We start from the raw sequence: 16049 nt of genomic DNA on the forward strand, positions 1-16049 counted from the left end.
ATGAAAGAAATTTTCCTTGGCTAGGGAAAAATCTGTAGTAGTAGTAATAATAATAATAATGAATGCAAGCAATTTTATACAGTTGATCATGGTAGAATATCATTTAGGAATCTGGAGAATTTGTAAGGTTTTACTTCTCACTTAAAAATATTTGAGTTATGGGACTGGAAGACCAGAGTTCAGATCCTGGCACCCACTCAGGGCAGCTTACAAATACCTGTAACTCCAGCTCCAAGCGATCTGATCCTATTCTCTGGCTTTTTCAGGCACCTGTGAAGGCAGCCGGTCCGGCATGCATATATACATGCATGCATACCCACATACATACATGAACACACACTAATAAAAATAAATCTTAAAAATAATTTTGAGAGGAATACTATAGGAATAACCTGTTTGATAGAAATAATTCCTGATGTAATTATTGAATTTCATTTATAATACTTAAAAGCTACTCATAAATAGTAGATTAATACCATAAATACAAAAATTTAAACCAAATTTATCAAGAGAGTACCTAAGAATTAAATCTTTATATCTTATCTTTTATAAAATTAAAGTTTTGAAGATGTGATTGATATGCTGTTTAAATTAAAAGACTACTATGCACAGATATGTTTGTAATTTTACTTATAACCTCAATTTTGAGATTGTTATGTGTCTGGTAATAAGATTGTAAACTTTTACTTATCTTTTTTTTCTAGGAAATTCTTCTCCTTGGTATTCAGAAAATTGTTGAAAGTGATTTTACTATGAGCCCTTCACAGTATCTTACCTTCCCATTGCTGCATACCCCAAGTTTAAGCACTGAGGTCTCATCACAAAAGCCTCCCGGGATTCTTAACAGTAAAGCCTTAGGCTTATTGAGGAGAGCACGGATTTCCCGAGGCAAGAAAGAGGCTGACAGAGAGAGTTTTCCATATAGGCTGCTTTCCTCTTGGCACATAGCCCCAATTCACCTGCCACTGCTCGGGCAGAACTGCTGGCCACACCTGTCAGAAGGATTTAGTGTTTCTCTGTGGTTTAATGTGGAGTATGCCCATGAATCTGAGAGTGCTGCGGAAAGAGGAAAGAAGGTAAAGAAAAGAAACAAACCGTCAATTCTACAAGATGGCAGTTTTGAAGGAGCAGGTATGATGGCAGGGGTGTGGTCTGTCATAGCCATTTGCCTGAGCTTTAAGGATAGGTGGCAGTGTTTTAATGTGTTCTTTAGAATCTCTTCACCTTAAAGGCTGTACTTAACTATTGAATTACAAAAGCCTGAGTTTTCAGACAGCCTTAATCTCCATTGTCTTCTAACCTTTTGATATGGACGTGGGGATACCCTATTTCTACAACTGCTGATGAAGTTAGCAGTGCCGTTGTTGTGATAGTGTGGTCCCGGATACTAGAAAGGAATAAATAAAACCCCGGAGTCACTTTATTGTGTGAAGGAGTTCCCCTTCTGTGTCTTATCTCAGTAGCCCCTTCCTAGTTCCTGTCCCTGATCATTTATATGTTATAGTCATTGTCCAAAGATAGAACAGAGTTCATCCGTAACAGAAGGACTGGTATTAGGCTGTATTGAAACTGCATCTTGTTTTTGTTCTCTTCTTTCTTAGGTATGCAACAGTTGCTTAGATGTATAGCAGCTAGAGGGAAGAGTCCTAAAAACTGTTGTGTATTTTTTTTTCAACCTGTTGAAAATGGCAGCTAATATTTATATAACCTAATAACTGATAATGTTCCTCTTCTTTAAAAGTCTGAGCATTTGGACATACACTGTGTATTTTAGTACATCTTAGCTTACTTTAACATAAAGTCACATTATAGTAACAAATAGCTCATCATACTTCACCTGCCATTGCTGGGGCAGATACAGGGACATACATGCAGTTGAAGATTGAAGTGGTAAGATGGCATTGGGAGGGATAACCAACTAGCCCAAAGCCTATAAACATTTCCCTCGGCTGAAGACAAACTATGATGCAGGGTTTTGGCATCATTTAGCCCTTTTATCTCAAGGTCATCCACCACTCTAAATAATGACCATCCAAGCACTGCAGCTTTTCTAATAAGAGTTTTAATAATATCAGAGATGAAGCCTTTCTAACAAGAACCAAGTACATTTTGTTAGTGCAAAGCATGTGTTGATGATGGTTTGTGCTCCCTAAGCTAGGATCAGTCATGTTATAGGGGCTCAATCCAACAGAAGCAGAAGCTGGGTACAGAGTGTAGCTGATTACAGTCCTCCACAAGCCCTACCCATAACTGCCCGCAGTTATTTTAAAGCATTTCATAGCTTTTAAAACACTGTTTTTTTACTCATGGTGTTTTTTGAGGTTAATGTTTAGCCTTTGAAAATACCGTTGTTTGAAACAGGTTCAACAACATTTGGAGTAAATGACCTGTTATAAATAAGCCAACATGAATTGCATTCTTTTAAATTTGCTTTTTCTACAGTTTTTTTTTTTAATGAACTATTTTATTGATGATTCTGACATTTTTCTCACAGAAGATGATAGACTGGAAGGTACAGAATCCACCAATCTTGGTGACCGACTCATAGAAGATGGCTGTATTCATTTGATTTCATTGGGATCCAAAGCATTGATGATCCAAGTGTGGGCTGATCCCCACAGTGGCACTTTTATCTTTCGGTATTGACTATTCTTAACTTTTAACAAATAGATTATGTTTTTAAATAATTTATATAAGAAATTATCAAATAATATTTGTAGTAACAATATGTTATTAAAGATCATTACAGAAAAAAATTAAAAGAACAATTATCAGATAGCACATGGGTTCTATCTAGCAGTAGACAGGTAGCAAAATGTGGCAAATCAGGTGCTTATGACATCCAGCAGAAATGACTGGAAAACTCTTGCTGAAAACAGTCATGCTGGCATTATTGGTTGAGAGGTTTGCAGGCAGATAGAGGATTCTCTCCATGGGTGATCTTCTAGCTTCCAGTACCACTATAACCATGTTTATGCATGTAATAAGGATAGTAACCTCTGTTGGAAAGTGTTTCTCTATTTAGTTGTTCTTAAAAGCACTATATTTTAATTCAAACAATACATTCTCCTTCTGTTCTTAAAGGCACAATGTTTTCATTTTTTGTGCTGTTTTCTTTCTCTTTTTTACCAGCACAGGGCCAGGGGCCCAGCCTGTCCCTGGATAAGAACCTTAGAAGACATTTTGAGACACAGAGGATTGGGTTTGACATGGGGGTGTGGTGTCTTATCTGCTTCCAGACCCAGCTTCTCAGTGAGCGCAAACAGCACACAGCAATTACTAGTTTAATGTATATTACATATTATCTTTGTAAAAGTCAAAATTAAAGACTTAGGTTTTATGTTTTGTAGATATTATAAATGTTACCTGGTATTTTCTACATACATCTTCTTATTTTTCAGTAATCTTGCAAAAGTAAGCATCCGATATATTCTGGCATTTAGACATTTATTACAGTATGATTAATTTCTTTGTGAACCAAATATTACGTTTTAATTTCTAAAATAAACAATGAGTATGTAAGTAGAAACTGATTTCGCAAACTGATTTCTAGAAATTATTGCCCAAGTTAACATCAGCCAATGAATCTAATCCATTTTAGTTCATAAATTGAGGAAGCAGATACGGTGTAAAACAGTCATATTCACTTTCTTAGTTTATTTTAACATTGAAGTGACTTTTAATCTCACATTCTGAGAATGACAGTGGCAGTGTATGTGTTAACTAAGGCCAGAATTCTCATGTTTTTGATCTGTGATTTTTTTTTTTTCAGTGTGTGCATGGACTCAAATGATGACATGAAAGCTGTTTTACTAGCACAGGTTGAATCACAGGAGAACATTTTCTTTCCAAGCAAATGGCAACACTTAGTACTTACCTATCTTCAGCATCCTCAAGGGAAAAAGAATGTCCATGGCGAAATCTCCATATGGGTCTCTGGGCAGAGGTATGAAGCATTCTCAGAAAATACTCTCCTCAGTTACAGTTTTAGTGTTAGTCTTCATTCCTGCAGTGTTGCAGAGTAGGTAAAATTTAATATGCACTAACAGAAATTTTATCAATATTGGATTTTTTTCTGTTTATCACTTCAGTACTTACTAAGTTTTCCATAGACATGACTGCTGAAAATCATCCATGAATTCTGCTCTTGAGGATTCAACCAAATCAGACTGGAAATATTTGAGAATTATATCTATCATGAACATGTACAGTCTTGCTGTCTGGTCATTCTCTAAACAATAGAGTCTAACAACTATTTATAAGGCATTTATTTTAGACATTATAAGTAGCTTAAAGATAGTTTAACGTATAGGAGGCTATGTGTAGATTATTAGTAGTAAATGTGGTATTTTCTGTAAGGGATTTGAGCATTCTTAGCTTTTGGTATCTATGGGATGCCTGGAACCAACCTCTGGCGAATACTGTGGATGGCTGTATTTAGGTGTAAGGAGCAAACCAAAAACCTGGGGATTAAGATATTTATGAACAAAATATACTAGGTAAGCATCTGTAATATTGTCTTTCAAGCCCATTTATTACAAGTATGAATCCACAAGGAATTATTTAAATTAATTGAATAAGACAGCTAATACCTAAATTAAATTGGGGTTGAAAGAAATTAAAATGACTAGAGAAGAATATAAACCATTATAATATCTGATAATAGACTTAAATTAGGTCCTAGAACTACGCAAGGTAACAGATTCAGGCAGAGACTGTGTAACTTTTACTACACAGCCTTCTCAGCTAAGCTAATAAACATTTTGTTGACTATCTTAATGTAAACATTGACCCTGAATGAACTGTGTCCTAGTTTGCTTTATATTGTTATGATAACACCATAACCAAAACCAACTCAGGGAGAAAAGTTTATTTGGTTTACAAGTTACAGTCCGTTATCAAAGAAAGCCAAGCAGGAGAGCAAGGCAGGAACCTAGAGGCAGCAACTAAAGCAGAGAACACAGGAACCGTGCTTACTTCCATGCTGACCCCCAGCTTGCTAAGCTACCTTTCTTATACAGTACAAGACAGGTCCTTCTCCATCAATCAACATCCCACAGGCCAGTCTGATAGAGGCAATTCCTTAACTGAGGATTACCTTTCCTGGATGGCTGTGCCTAACAGACAAAAACTAACCAGCACAAATTATAGAGGTGGCTGGAAGACTATCAGCTGAGTCATGAGAAAGAAAGTGAGTAGAAAAAATGGAAAAGCTTGGCAAGACTGAGTATCAAGCTGGTAATTAAAATTTTACTTTTTATAAAAGTCTGTTGTGTATTATATACTTGTTAGACCTTTCCCTGGCTGTTTTATATATGTTATCTCCTTATTGTTTCAAAAATTACTCAAAAAAGAATAGATCATAGAAGTCATATTTCTCCTTAGCACAAACGGAGTGAATTTTGTCAGGTGTTTATCAAGGAACTACTGTGTGTCAGGCATGGCACTGCTATAGGAGGCTGCAAGCACTGGTTACTTAAAAACCATCAGTTTTCAGTCACTGAGGAAGAGACGGAAGAAGGGCTTGTTAAATGACGTTGGGATAGTTCATAGTGTCTGCTATAGGAAGTTGAACCCAAGTTCAGTTTTGTTGATTCATTGAAGAAAATGCATTAAAACACAGAGTTGAAGCCAGTCTCCATCTTCACAATAGGATTCCACCTGCCTAAGCCTGCCTAAGCCTAACCAATCAGTTAATTTGTTTTCAGATCATTGGATTGGAACTATTAGAGCTGGAGACAGACCCCTTTCTTCTTAGAAACTCTCCTCATTTCTTAAGCTGGTTACAGGTGCCAGTCATTGTTCCAAGTCTTTGCACTGTACCTCATTTTCTCCTTCCCACTTCATTATGAAGTAGGTATATTATTGACTGTTTTACATGACTGAGACCTGGATTGGGGAAGGAAACTTGCCCAGAGCTGTGCCACATGAAAGGAGTGTAGGCAAACCTTGACCAAAGCTCTGAGCGTGGATGCCAGCCATGCTGTAAACCCTGTACTGTGCTGCTTCTCAAGCCCTTTCTGCCATCTGGTGGATATAGGACTATACACAAGTTTCTAGGAACTTTCAGAGTGAAGAATGAGGTTGGCACGGAAAGTTCTGAAGTTAGTGAATAGAGTGTCTGAGTCATTGCTCTCTCTCTTTCCCCTCCCACTTACTGATTTTATTTTATTTTGAAGAAAGTTCTTTGCCAGTTGATAGAATTAATTTCATTAGTTAATAAATCAGTGAACAGGTGACAAAGGTCAAAAATATTATTTTGTTGATTTAAATTTGGTTCTTTTGTTATTTTAGAAGCTGTATATTTTAATGTCTACAAAGAATGTAATGTATTTCAAGAGGCCATTTTAATAATACAAAGCAAACAAGAATAGTGACTCACACCTGTAATTTCAGCACTACAAAAGTTGAGGCAGGAGGATTGCTGTGAGTTCAAGGCCAGCCTAAGCTACATAGTTATTTCCAGGCTTGCCTACACTATAGAGGCAGACTACCTTAGAAAAGTGAACAAACAAAAATCAAAAAAACCTATAAAGACACTGGAAAATAACTAATTAGCATCGAAATCACACAAATGTAGTAAACAAACAAAAACCCCCAAACCATAAAGATGCTAGAAAATAACTAATTAGCATCAAAATCATAAAAATGTAGCTATGCATGGCACAGATACACTTAATATTTGTTTATTTTACATTCATATTGCAGTAGGTTTTCTTTCACACTTAAGAAAAGTCATAATGCCACTAGGTGGCAGTAGTGTTTTAATTGTGGCCATTTATTGGTCCACAAAGGAGAGTCATAGATTATCTCACTTTACACACACACACACACACACACACACACAAAACTATTTGGTATGTGTGACTTAGCAGGAAAAGGCTCTTGTCACCAAGCCTAACAACCTGAGTTTGATTCTTAGAACACGGTTGAGAGAACCAACTCCTACATGTGTCTTCATGCACCTTAGTGTGCATATGCACACATAAACATGATATATGCACATAAATGTAATTTAAGAATAAAAATATATTACTATTAAGATAGTTGATTTATTTACTAAGTATGAATTAGATACTAAAGTTTTAAAATAAATGTATGAAAGTTTAATTTTTGAAAGTGAATTAGCCATATAAGTCTCCATTTTTTTAATTTTAGATTTTACCTTAATAAAGCACCCTTATTACCTTAATATAGAATTTAAGGCATTCCTGAAATAGGAGTGGAGTTGCACTCAGCAGGGTCTCTAGGGAATAAAGTCCTCTTAGCCTTTGTGTTTCTCTTTGGGAAAGCCTTACTTTTACCTTTTCTGGTTCTGTTTTACATAAGAATTCTTGACTAGCCTTTAAAGAAAAAGAGGAGACCAAACAAAATTTCTGAAATCGTTAGCATTAAAAAACAAAATACAAAATCAGTGGCATTTCAGAAGTTAGATTCAACAAAACTTGGGGACATCCTGAAACTTTAGTTCCAATGCCTCATGGAGCATATGAAATCTTAGGAATTATGCCAAGATGGGAGACTTTGACATAGTAAGGGGAAGTGATTACTTTATTTCTGTGAACCAGGCAGGCACACATACAGGAGGCAGCTGTCAAGGACAGCTTGTAGCAAATGTGTGTTTGCTTTTCGGGCCAACACATATGGGTATCTGTTCTACAAGGCGCTGCCTGTTGGCTGTGGGCCAGCAGCACATCTGACCAAGAGACAGACGGCCACCCTCTTTTCCCTCCCATTGCCAACACTACAATTCAGGACCTAGAAAAGTTCAAGAATGTCCCCTCCTTGAGCATTCATGGTGTTTCCAAACATTATTAACTTAGCTTTGTTCTTAATGCAGGAAGAACGATGTCATCTTGGATTTTGTGCTTCCAAGAAAAACAAACTTATCCTCAGACAGCAATAAAACCTTTTGTATGATTGGTCATTGCTTAACATCCCAAGAAGAGCTTCTGCAATTAGCTGGAAAATGGGACCTTGGAAACTTGCTCCTCTTCAATGGTATATTTTCCCCAGTGAAGCGTCTCCAAACTTTAAATACCACATATTACAGAAATCAACCTGACAGCAATCTTGGTCTTTCCTCATTGACATATGTTTAATGAGTCCTGCCTTCTCAAGATTCTAAGATTCACTTTTAGGATATTTTTAACATTTTATAACTGAATGTTTCCTTACAGTTATGTGATGTGGAGATGTAACCTTATCTCATACACTTAATCAACATTACTTGGAAAGTGCAATGACATAACTAGTAAATCTATTTATGTAAATCTTATTTATGAGTTTTAAAGATTTGTTTATTTTCTGTGTATGGGTGTTTTGCCTATTATGTTTCTGTGTACCATGTATGTGTCTGATGCCCACAGAGGTCTGAAGAAGGGATCAGAACCCTTGTATCTGGAGCTTTAGAGATTGTAAGCTGCCTTGTAAATGAAAGGACCTCTGTAAAATCAATCAGTGCTCTAAATCATTGAGCCACCTTTCTTGTTCTTCTTTTATTCATGATTTTAGTACATTCTATTCAAATAGTGAATTTTTGCAAAAATAATGAAATATATCATTTAAAAAGTATTAAGCCTGGCACATAGCATTTGGAGGGTATGTAGATGAGAGTAAATAAAGGCAATTAAAATTAAAAAATTAAAATTTTATTTAAAATAAAATGTACCAAAAATTGTTTTCATGAAAAAATTTAAAGAAATATTTTTTTAAGATTTATTTATTTATTTTATGTATATGAGTGCTCTATATGCATGTACACCTGCATGCCAGAAGAGGGCATCGGATCCCAGTATAGGTGAACCCTCATGTGGTTTCTGGAATTGAACTCAGGACCTCTGGAAGAACAGACTGTGCTCTTAACCACTGAGCCATCTCTTCAGCCCCCTCATCAAAAAAAAATTTAAAGTTCTCATTTATTAAAAAAACAAACAAACCAGGTGATGGTTGTGAACACCTTTAGTCCCAGCACTTGGGAAGCAGAGATAGGTGGATCTCTGAGTTTGAGGCCAGCTCGGTCCACAGAGTAAGTTCCAGGAAAGCCAGGGCTACACTGAGAAACCTTTTCTCAAAAAGTCAATATAGCAACAACAACTACAACAACAAAAGACCCTGTTAGAAACAGATGGGGGAGGTGGATGGATGGCTCAGAGGTTAAGAACACTCCTTGCTCTTGCTGAGGACCCAGGTTCAGTTCCCAGCACCCATATCGTGGCTTACAACCATCTGCAACTCCAGTTTCAGGAGATCTAATTCTTCTGAATTCACAGGCACCAGACACTCATATGGTGCACATACACACATGCAGGCAAAACAGTCATATACAAACAACCACAACAAACAAACAAACAAAAACAAAGCAGAACAAACCTGAACTTGGTTAAATTGAAATTCACTGTCTTAAGGAACAAAGAGAAATATTATCAAAAGCTTCCCAGTTTGCTTTTTATATATCTGTGCATTTTTAACATAGTTGGTACAAGTTAGTTTATTCTTACACTTACTTTAAAACTGAGCCTTTGTGAATTTTGTAAGAAATAGTAGACAACTGAAAAAAATCTGACAGATGACTCCCACCTCATTTTCTAGCTATGTAAGAAAATTTCTCCTTGAAATGTTTTATATAACTAGCTTTGTTTTTTGCTCTTCAGGAGCGAAAGTTGGCTCACAAGAGGCCTTTTTCCTGTATGCTTGTGGACCCAACTACACATCTATAATGCCATGTAAATATGGCAAGCCAGTAACCGACTACTCCAAGTATATTAATAAAGAAATTTTGAGATGTGATGAAATCAGAGACCTTTTTATGACCAAGAAAGATGTGGATGTTGGACTCTTAATTGTAAGTTTGAGTTTTATAAGTTTTAACATTGTAGTGGGTTTGTGTAGGTATGTGCATTAGAATATATAATTAGAAGTGAGTTAGAGTCCTAAAGTTTTTTCATTTTGTTCTTCTCTTAGAATGTGAAGTTTCTTCCTAAAAAATTGTGAAACACTTTAATCTCTGGTTAAACTTTTTTCATGCTTTAAAATGTGTGTATTCTTATTTGCTTGGAATTATATTTATATAGCAATTTTATCAGCTAAGTTTATTTTATATCTAATCATCTTTCAGGAAAAATGTTTATGATGCATTGAAAATGTAGCACTTTTAGCCTGACATACTCTTTTAAAAAAATCACATAATATATTCTTTTTCATACTTAGAAATAAGTACAGAGATTCACTTATAATATTAGTTGTATTTAGGGACCATGAGATGGTTCAGTGGGTAAAGAGGCTTGTTGTACAAACCTGGTGACCTGAGCTTGAACCCTGGAAGCCATGTAAAGGTAGAAGGAAAACCACATGCATATTGTAACATGTATGTGAGCACACACAAATTAAAAATTAATTGCATATATTCAGGGTTTAGATAACTTATTAATATCAGTATAAAACAGAAATTTTGTATTCAAAGTATTGCTAATTTTTCTTTATTAGTCTTTGACATTCTTTTATTTTGTCCTAGCAATTCACAGTTCAGGAGCTGCTACTGGGGATTTTTGTTAATAGCGCCAGTCCTCTATACCAGACTGGAATTGGTTTAGTTCATGCACAGATAAGACATGTGCTGTGCTTCACGAGACTACTTTACCTGCTGTGGCTCCCTGTACATGACTGAAGCCTGGGAGCCTCTCTGACTTCTGTGAGGGGTAGCTCAGAGAAGTTAGACATGCTTCAGTGCTGGTTGAAACTAGTCTGGGAGAGGAAATACCAAAAATTTGACTTAAATTTGGCTGAGCTATAGTTAGAATTTGTTTATCTTTTGCTTTCATGTTTATTCTGGATGTGTCAGAGCCAGAATCCTCAGCTGTGGTTCATGTTATTGGTCACAGCTTGACTGGCTGGTTATTTCTGTTGTGGGAAGCAGCTGTGCTTCTCTGTCCATTTTGTTTAGTGGCTATCTTTTAAAAAATAAAAATTAGTTACGTGTCTTTTTATATTGAAATATTTATTTGCTAGCTGAGAGCTAACATTTTAAACTTTAGTTTGTCACTAAATTAAAATGTTTGTGTTTTAGGAAAGTCTTTCAGTTGTTTATACAACTTACTGTCCTGCTCAGTACACCATCTATGAGCCTGTGATCCGACTCAAGGGCCAAGTGAAAACTCAGCTCTCTCAAAGACCCTTCAGCTCAAAGGAAGCCCAGAGCATCTTGCTAGAACCTTCTCAACTCAAAAGCCTCCAGCCTACAGAATGTAGAACCATCCAGGGCATTCTGCATGAGATTGGTGGGGCTGGTATATTTGTCTTCCTTTTTGCTAGGGTAAGAATTGTGATTATAGTTTTGTCTAAACAGAAGCTCTGTTCCATTGATAATTGAAGGGCTTCTTATAGAATACAAAAAGAGCTGTACTCAACTATGTAAAACTTTAGTGCAAAAAATTATCACAGCTAACACCAAGCTTTCTGTCATGGATAAATTAAGGTTTATTTTAATTTATGAAAATTTTAGATGTTTTCTGTTACCCACAAATGTAGTTGGAACAAGTAAATGTTAAGTATATGAGATTTTAAATTGCCTTTGGAAAGGAAAATATATGCTATACTAATGGTATGAAAGACATGTTTTTTTTCTTTTTAAAAATGATTTATTTTTAATTATGTGTATGAGTTTATGTGTATATTCACATAATATGTGTAGATACTGGTAGAAGCCAGAGGAGAACACTAGATTCCCTGGAGCTGTAGTTACAGACAGTTGTAAGTCACTTGACATGGGTGCTATGGACCAACCTCAGGTCCTCTAGAATAACAGCAAGCTCCTGTAACTATTGAGCTGCCTCTCCAGCCCCAAGATATGTTTTTATTTTTAAAGAAGAAAGACAAAATTTTGATTCTGTCTATAAGCATCATTTTAAAATAAACCATGTATTTACCTTTTCTCTTTAGCTACTTACAGACAGGAATAGTATCTTTTCTGATAGAGAATGAGCAGTTCATAATTTCATATTTTCTATTTTAAGGATTGCTGAAGAACACAAGGTGGACACGATAACCTTGTTTTGACACATATAATTTGTACTTCCTCTGGTCTATCTCCCTGTTTAATTAAAGCAACTTTGATCTTCCTTTGTCCTTAGAATGTCCTTTTATTTTATCCCTAAGTATAACTTCTAAAACATCATCATATTTTCACAGTATGTTCTTAACTAGCTTACTTCTTTTTATAGGGCCACCTTTGATCTAATTTTACAATAAAAGGGGTGTATCAGCATTTGTTCTTGTTAGAGTTTTTTTTTTTTTAAATCTTGCTAACATCTTACCTACCATAGTGTGTTTCCTGTCTTGTCATTCTATTCCCCATTTAGTATCTAGTTGAATAGATTTTCCACTAGTATTTCAAAAGTAAAAAACTTTCATTTAACTCCTAATCAACATTTTGTGGTCTATTTTTACATTATAATTTCAAATGTATACCTTCAGTTTTTCCCATTTTTACCCAGGTAGTATATATAATTGGATCCTAGAAAAAAAAAATTCTATTGTACATACATTTCAGATCTTGGTAGTAGACTTTTAAAGTATGTTCTCACATTTACAATTTAGAAATCATGTCCAGTACCTTCTACTTTCTATAAAAAGGAAATGTTTTTCTAAAAGCCTTATACACACAGCCTGTCTTTTAAGCCTAATTTCCTGCCAAATAGAAACATGAACCTTTAGGTGTTCCAGTGAAGGCCTGTGCCCTTCCAGGTGTGCCCTGTGCCCATTCTCCAGATCCTTGCTTTCCAGGCAGAGTCGGCTTTCTCTTCAGGCTAGCTTCTCAGTGCAGCCTTCCTTAAGCCAACAGAGGAGTCGTAAGTGTGTGCTGTGCAAGATCCTAGGTCTATGTGCAATTGGAATCTAAATCCCATCTTTTGCCTTTTATCATGATAATGATGTCTGCTTCTTATAAGTCCTTTGTATCAAGAGGCATTGGTTAAACTACAATACTAGGTACGACATGTGATTTTTAATTTTGCCTTTATCTTTGTACTAGACAGGAGCCCTCACTGGTATCCTTTGCTTCTTTTTGTCTCCCATAGCACATGATGTTGTTGAGCCTGTTTCTTTTTTCTTTTAACTTTTTTTCTCTTATAAATTGCGTCCTAACTGATGAAAGTTTTCCCTTCCTCCATTCCTTTCAGACCCTCCACTCCTCCAGATCAACCCCCCCTGTTTTCCCCCCCCCCCCAAAAAAAAAAAGCAGGCTTCCCAGGAATATCCACTGAATATGGTCTAACCAGATATAATAAGACTGGGCACAAATCTCATGTCACGGCTTGACATGGCACCATGAGAACATGGCCCACAGAATCAACTAAGCAGGGCTCACAGGTCCTCACCAAAACTCAAGTGACAAACACGTGCTAAGTATGGGTCTGAGCTAGGTCCTCTGCATAAAGCTTATGGTTCTGTACTTTGATGTTCTTGTGGGACTCCCACCAATAGAAGTGGGGGCATCTCTGACTCTTTGCCTGTGCTTGAACCTGTTTCTTGATTGACCATGGAAAACTCAAGTTTTATGATCACATTTCAGATTATTAAGTGTAAGATGCTTAGTAATAAAGTGATAACTAAGCCTATCAGTGTTATCTATGTTCATTTTTGTATATTTGAGAGACTGAGAAGAATGGAATTTATGGTTTTCTTTCAGTTTTGCTTATCCATAATTTTTAAATAGTTACAATTTAAGGATTAAAAATAGCTTGATCTGACATTATTATAGATAAGCACACACATTAACTTTACTATTAACAGATCAAGAGAAAAACATCTGCTTTTTGTTTTCAGGTTGTTGAACTTAGTGGCTGTGAAGAAACTCAAGCATTAGCACTGCGGGTTATATTGTCTTTAACTAAGCACAGCCAACAAAGAACACATGAGTTGGAAAATTGTAATGGACTTTCCATGATTCACCAAGTGTTGGTCAAACAGAAATGCATTGTTGGCTTTCACATCTTGAAGGTATTGCCTTACAAAATTTATTTTTGTGGTTTTTATGCAATGACTCCTTTCATCAAAATATAATGCTAGTAAATGAAGGAAACTTACTAATGTATATGTATTCAAACCGAAATTCTCTTCTTAGACACACATGGTATATACTTATAAGCAGATTTCAGTCATATAGTACAAGATAGACATGCTGCAATGCACAGACCCCAAGAAGATAAGTCTGATGGGCATCTTGGGCTTCATGTCAGCCCACTAGTTAGGGGAGGGAGGGATATCTCTGACATGGACTATGTTGCCTGCTTTTTGATCACTTCCCCTGATGGGACTTATCTACCAGGCCGCAGGGGAGGAAGATGAACCAGTCTTCATGTGAATAGATGAGCTGGGGTGTCTGGGTAGGGGGCTCCCCTGTTCTGAGGAGTAGTGAAAAGGGATGCGGGAGGGAGGGTGGAACTGGGAAAAGAGGGAGGGGCTTTTGACTGAGATGTAAATTAAATTAGTTAATAAAAAAGAATAATTAGTTTTCTTTTTTCTAAAGCATTTTGGAAAGGAAGAAAATAAGCAACAAGAATTTTAGATCTAAGTAGACCACAGATGTACTCCAGGGCAAGCCCTTTGTTCTGTGTGCTAATGAAGTTGTTTATCTCACTCCCACATTTACTCAATCACTGTTGCTGCATTTTGGATTTGTCCTTGTTGTTTGCCACATTTGTGTGTGGGGGCTTGAGGGTGTGTGTTACTTGTTAATGTGGATACGTGCACCTGTGCACGTGAGTGCACAGACAGGTGTGTGCGCGCTCCCGAGGACAGAGGCTGACGTCAGGTGTCTTCTTAGCTGTCCACCTTTAGTTTTCGAGACAGGCCTCTCATGCTGAACCTGAAGCTCACCAGTTCTGCCTGGCTAAATGTTCTGGTCTCTACCTTGCCTTAGTACTGATACGGATGTGCACAGCCACATCTGACTCTTAGGAGGGTTTGCAAACTCACAGTACTCATGCTTGTGAGGCACATGCTTTGTCAACTGAGCCATTTCCCCAGATCTGAAAGTTAGCTTTTCTTATATAATATTTTATTTGTTTTTTGAGGATTTCACACATGTCCATAAAATATTTTGGTCAAATCCACTCTCCACTTCTCCCCTCCAATTTTTCTGGACCTGTCTTCAACAAGACTGCCTCCCAACTTCATATTCTGTTGCTCTTTTTATTTCTTTTTGACATTTTTTTAAAATTTTTTACTAATTACACTTTATTCATTTTGTATCCCCCCATAAGTCCCTCCCTCCTCCCCTGCCGATCCCACCCACCTTGCATGCATGTCCCTCCCCAAGTCCACTGATAGGGGAGGTTCTCCTCTTCTTTCTGATCTTAGTCTATCAGTTCTCATCAAAAGTGGCTGCATTGTCCTCTACTGTGGCCTGGCAAGGCTGCTCCCCCCTCAGGGGGAAGCGATCAATGAGCAGGCCAATCAGATTATGTCAGAGGCAGTCCCTCTTCCCATCACTATGTAAACCACTTGGACACTGAACTGCCATGGGCTACACCTGTCAGGGGTTCCAGGTCATCTCCACGAATAGTCCTTGGTTGGAGTATGATTTTCTGGGAAGTTCCCGGTGTTCAAATTATCTTGTTCTGTTGCTCTCCTTGTGGAGTTCCCGTCCCCTCCAGCTCTTACTATTTCCCACTTCTTACATAAAATTCCATTCACTCTGCCCATCAGTTGGCCATCAGGCTCAGCATCTGCTTTGACAGTCTATACTGCAGAAGCTTTCAGAGGCCCTCTGTGGCAGGTTTCAAGGTTGTTTCCTGTTTTCTTTTGGCTTTCAGAGGCCCTCTGTAGCAGGTTCCGAGGTTGTTTCCTATTTTCTTTTTCTTCTGATGTCCATCCTCTTTGCCTTTCAGGATGGGGATTGAACATTTTAGTTAGGGTCCTCTCTTTTGCTTAGTTTGTTTAGATGTACAGATTTTAGTGGGTTTATTCTATATTGTATGTTTATATGAGTGAGTATATACCATGCGTGTCTTTTTGCTTCTGGGACAACTCACTCAGGATGATCCTTTCCA

The 16049-nt window shown here is 37.0% G+C and overlaps 1 protein-coding gene across 1 annotated transcript in view; it reads left to right on the top strand.

Moving 5' to 3' along the window:
* Lyst (lysosomal trafficking regulator) overlaps nucleotides 1-16049 on the top strand; it is a 166680-nt gene that overhangs the window by 65067 nt on the left and 85564 nt on the right. Inside the window, exons 12-18 of the mRNA XM_055603918.1 lie at nucleotides 705-1131; nucleotides 2495-2639; nucleotides 3773-3946; nucleotides 7841-8001; nucleotides 9654-9844; nucleotides 11066-11311; nucleotides 13822-13995. Coding sequence (XP_055459893.1) covers nucleotides 705-1131; nucleotides 2495-2639; nucleotides 3773-3946; nucleotides 7841-8001; nucleotides 9654-9844; nucleotides 11066-11311; nucleotides 13822-13995 — 1518 coding nt within the window. The remainder of the gene's footprint in view (nucleotides 1-704; nucleotides 1132-2494; nucleotides 2640-3772; nucleotides 3947-7840; nucleotides 8002-9653; nucleotides 9845-11065; nucleotides 11312-13821; nucleotides 13996-16049) is intronic.

This window comes from Psammomys obesus, unplaced genomic scaffold, assembly GCF_907164565.1.
Source record: "Psammomys obesus unplaced genomic scaffold, mPsaObe1.curated_primary_1811, whole genome shotgun sequence".
In the NCBI taxonomy this organism is placed as follows: domain Eukaryota; kingdom Metazoa; phylum Chordata; class Mammalia; order Rodentia; family Muridae; genus Psammomys; species Psammomys obesus.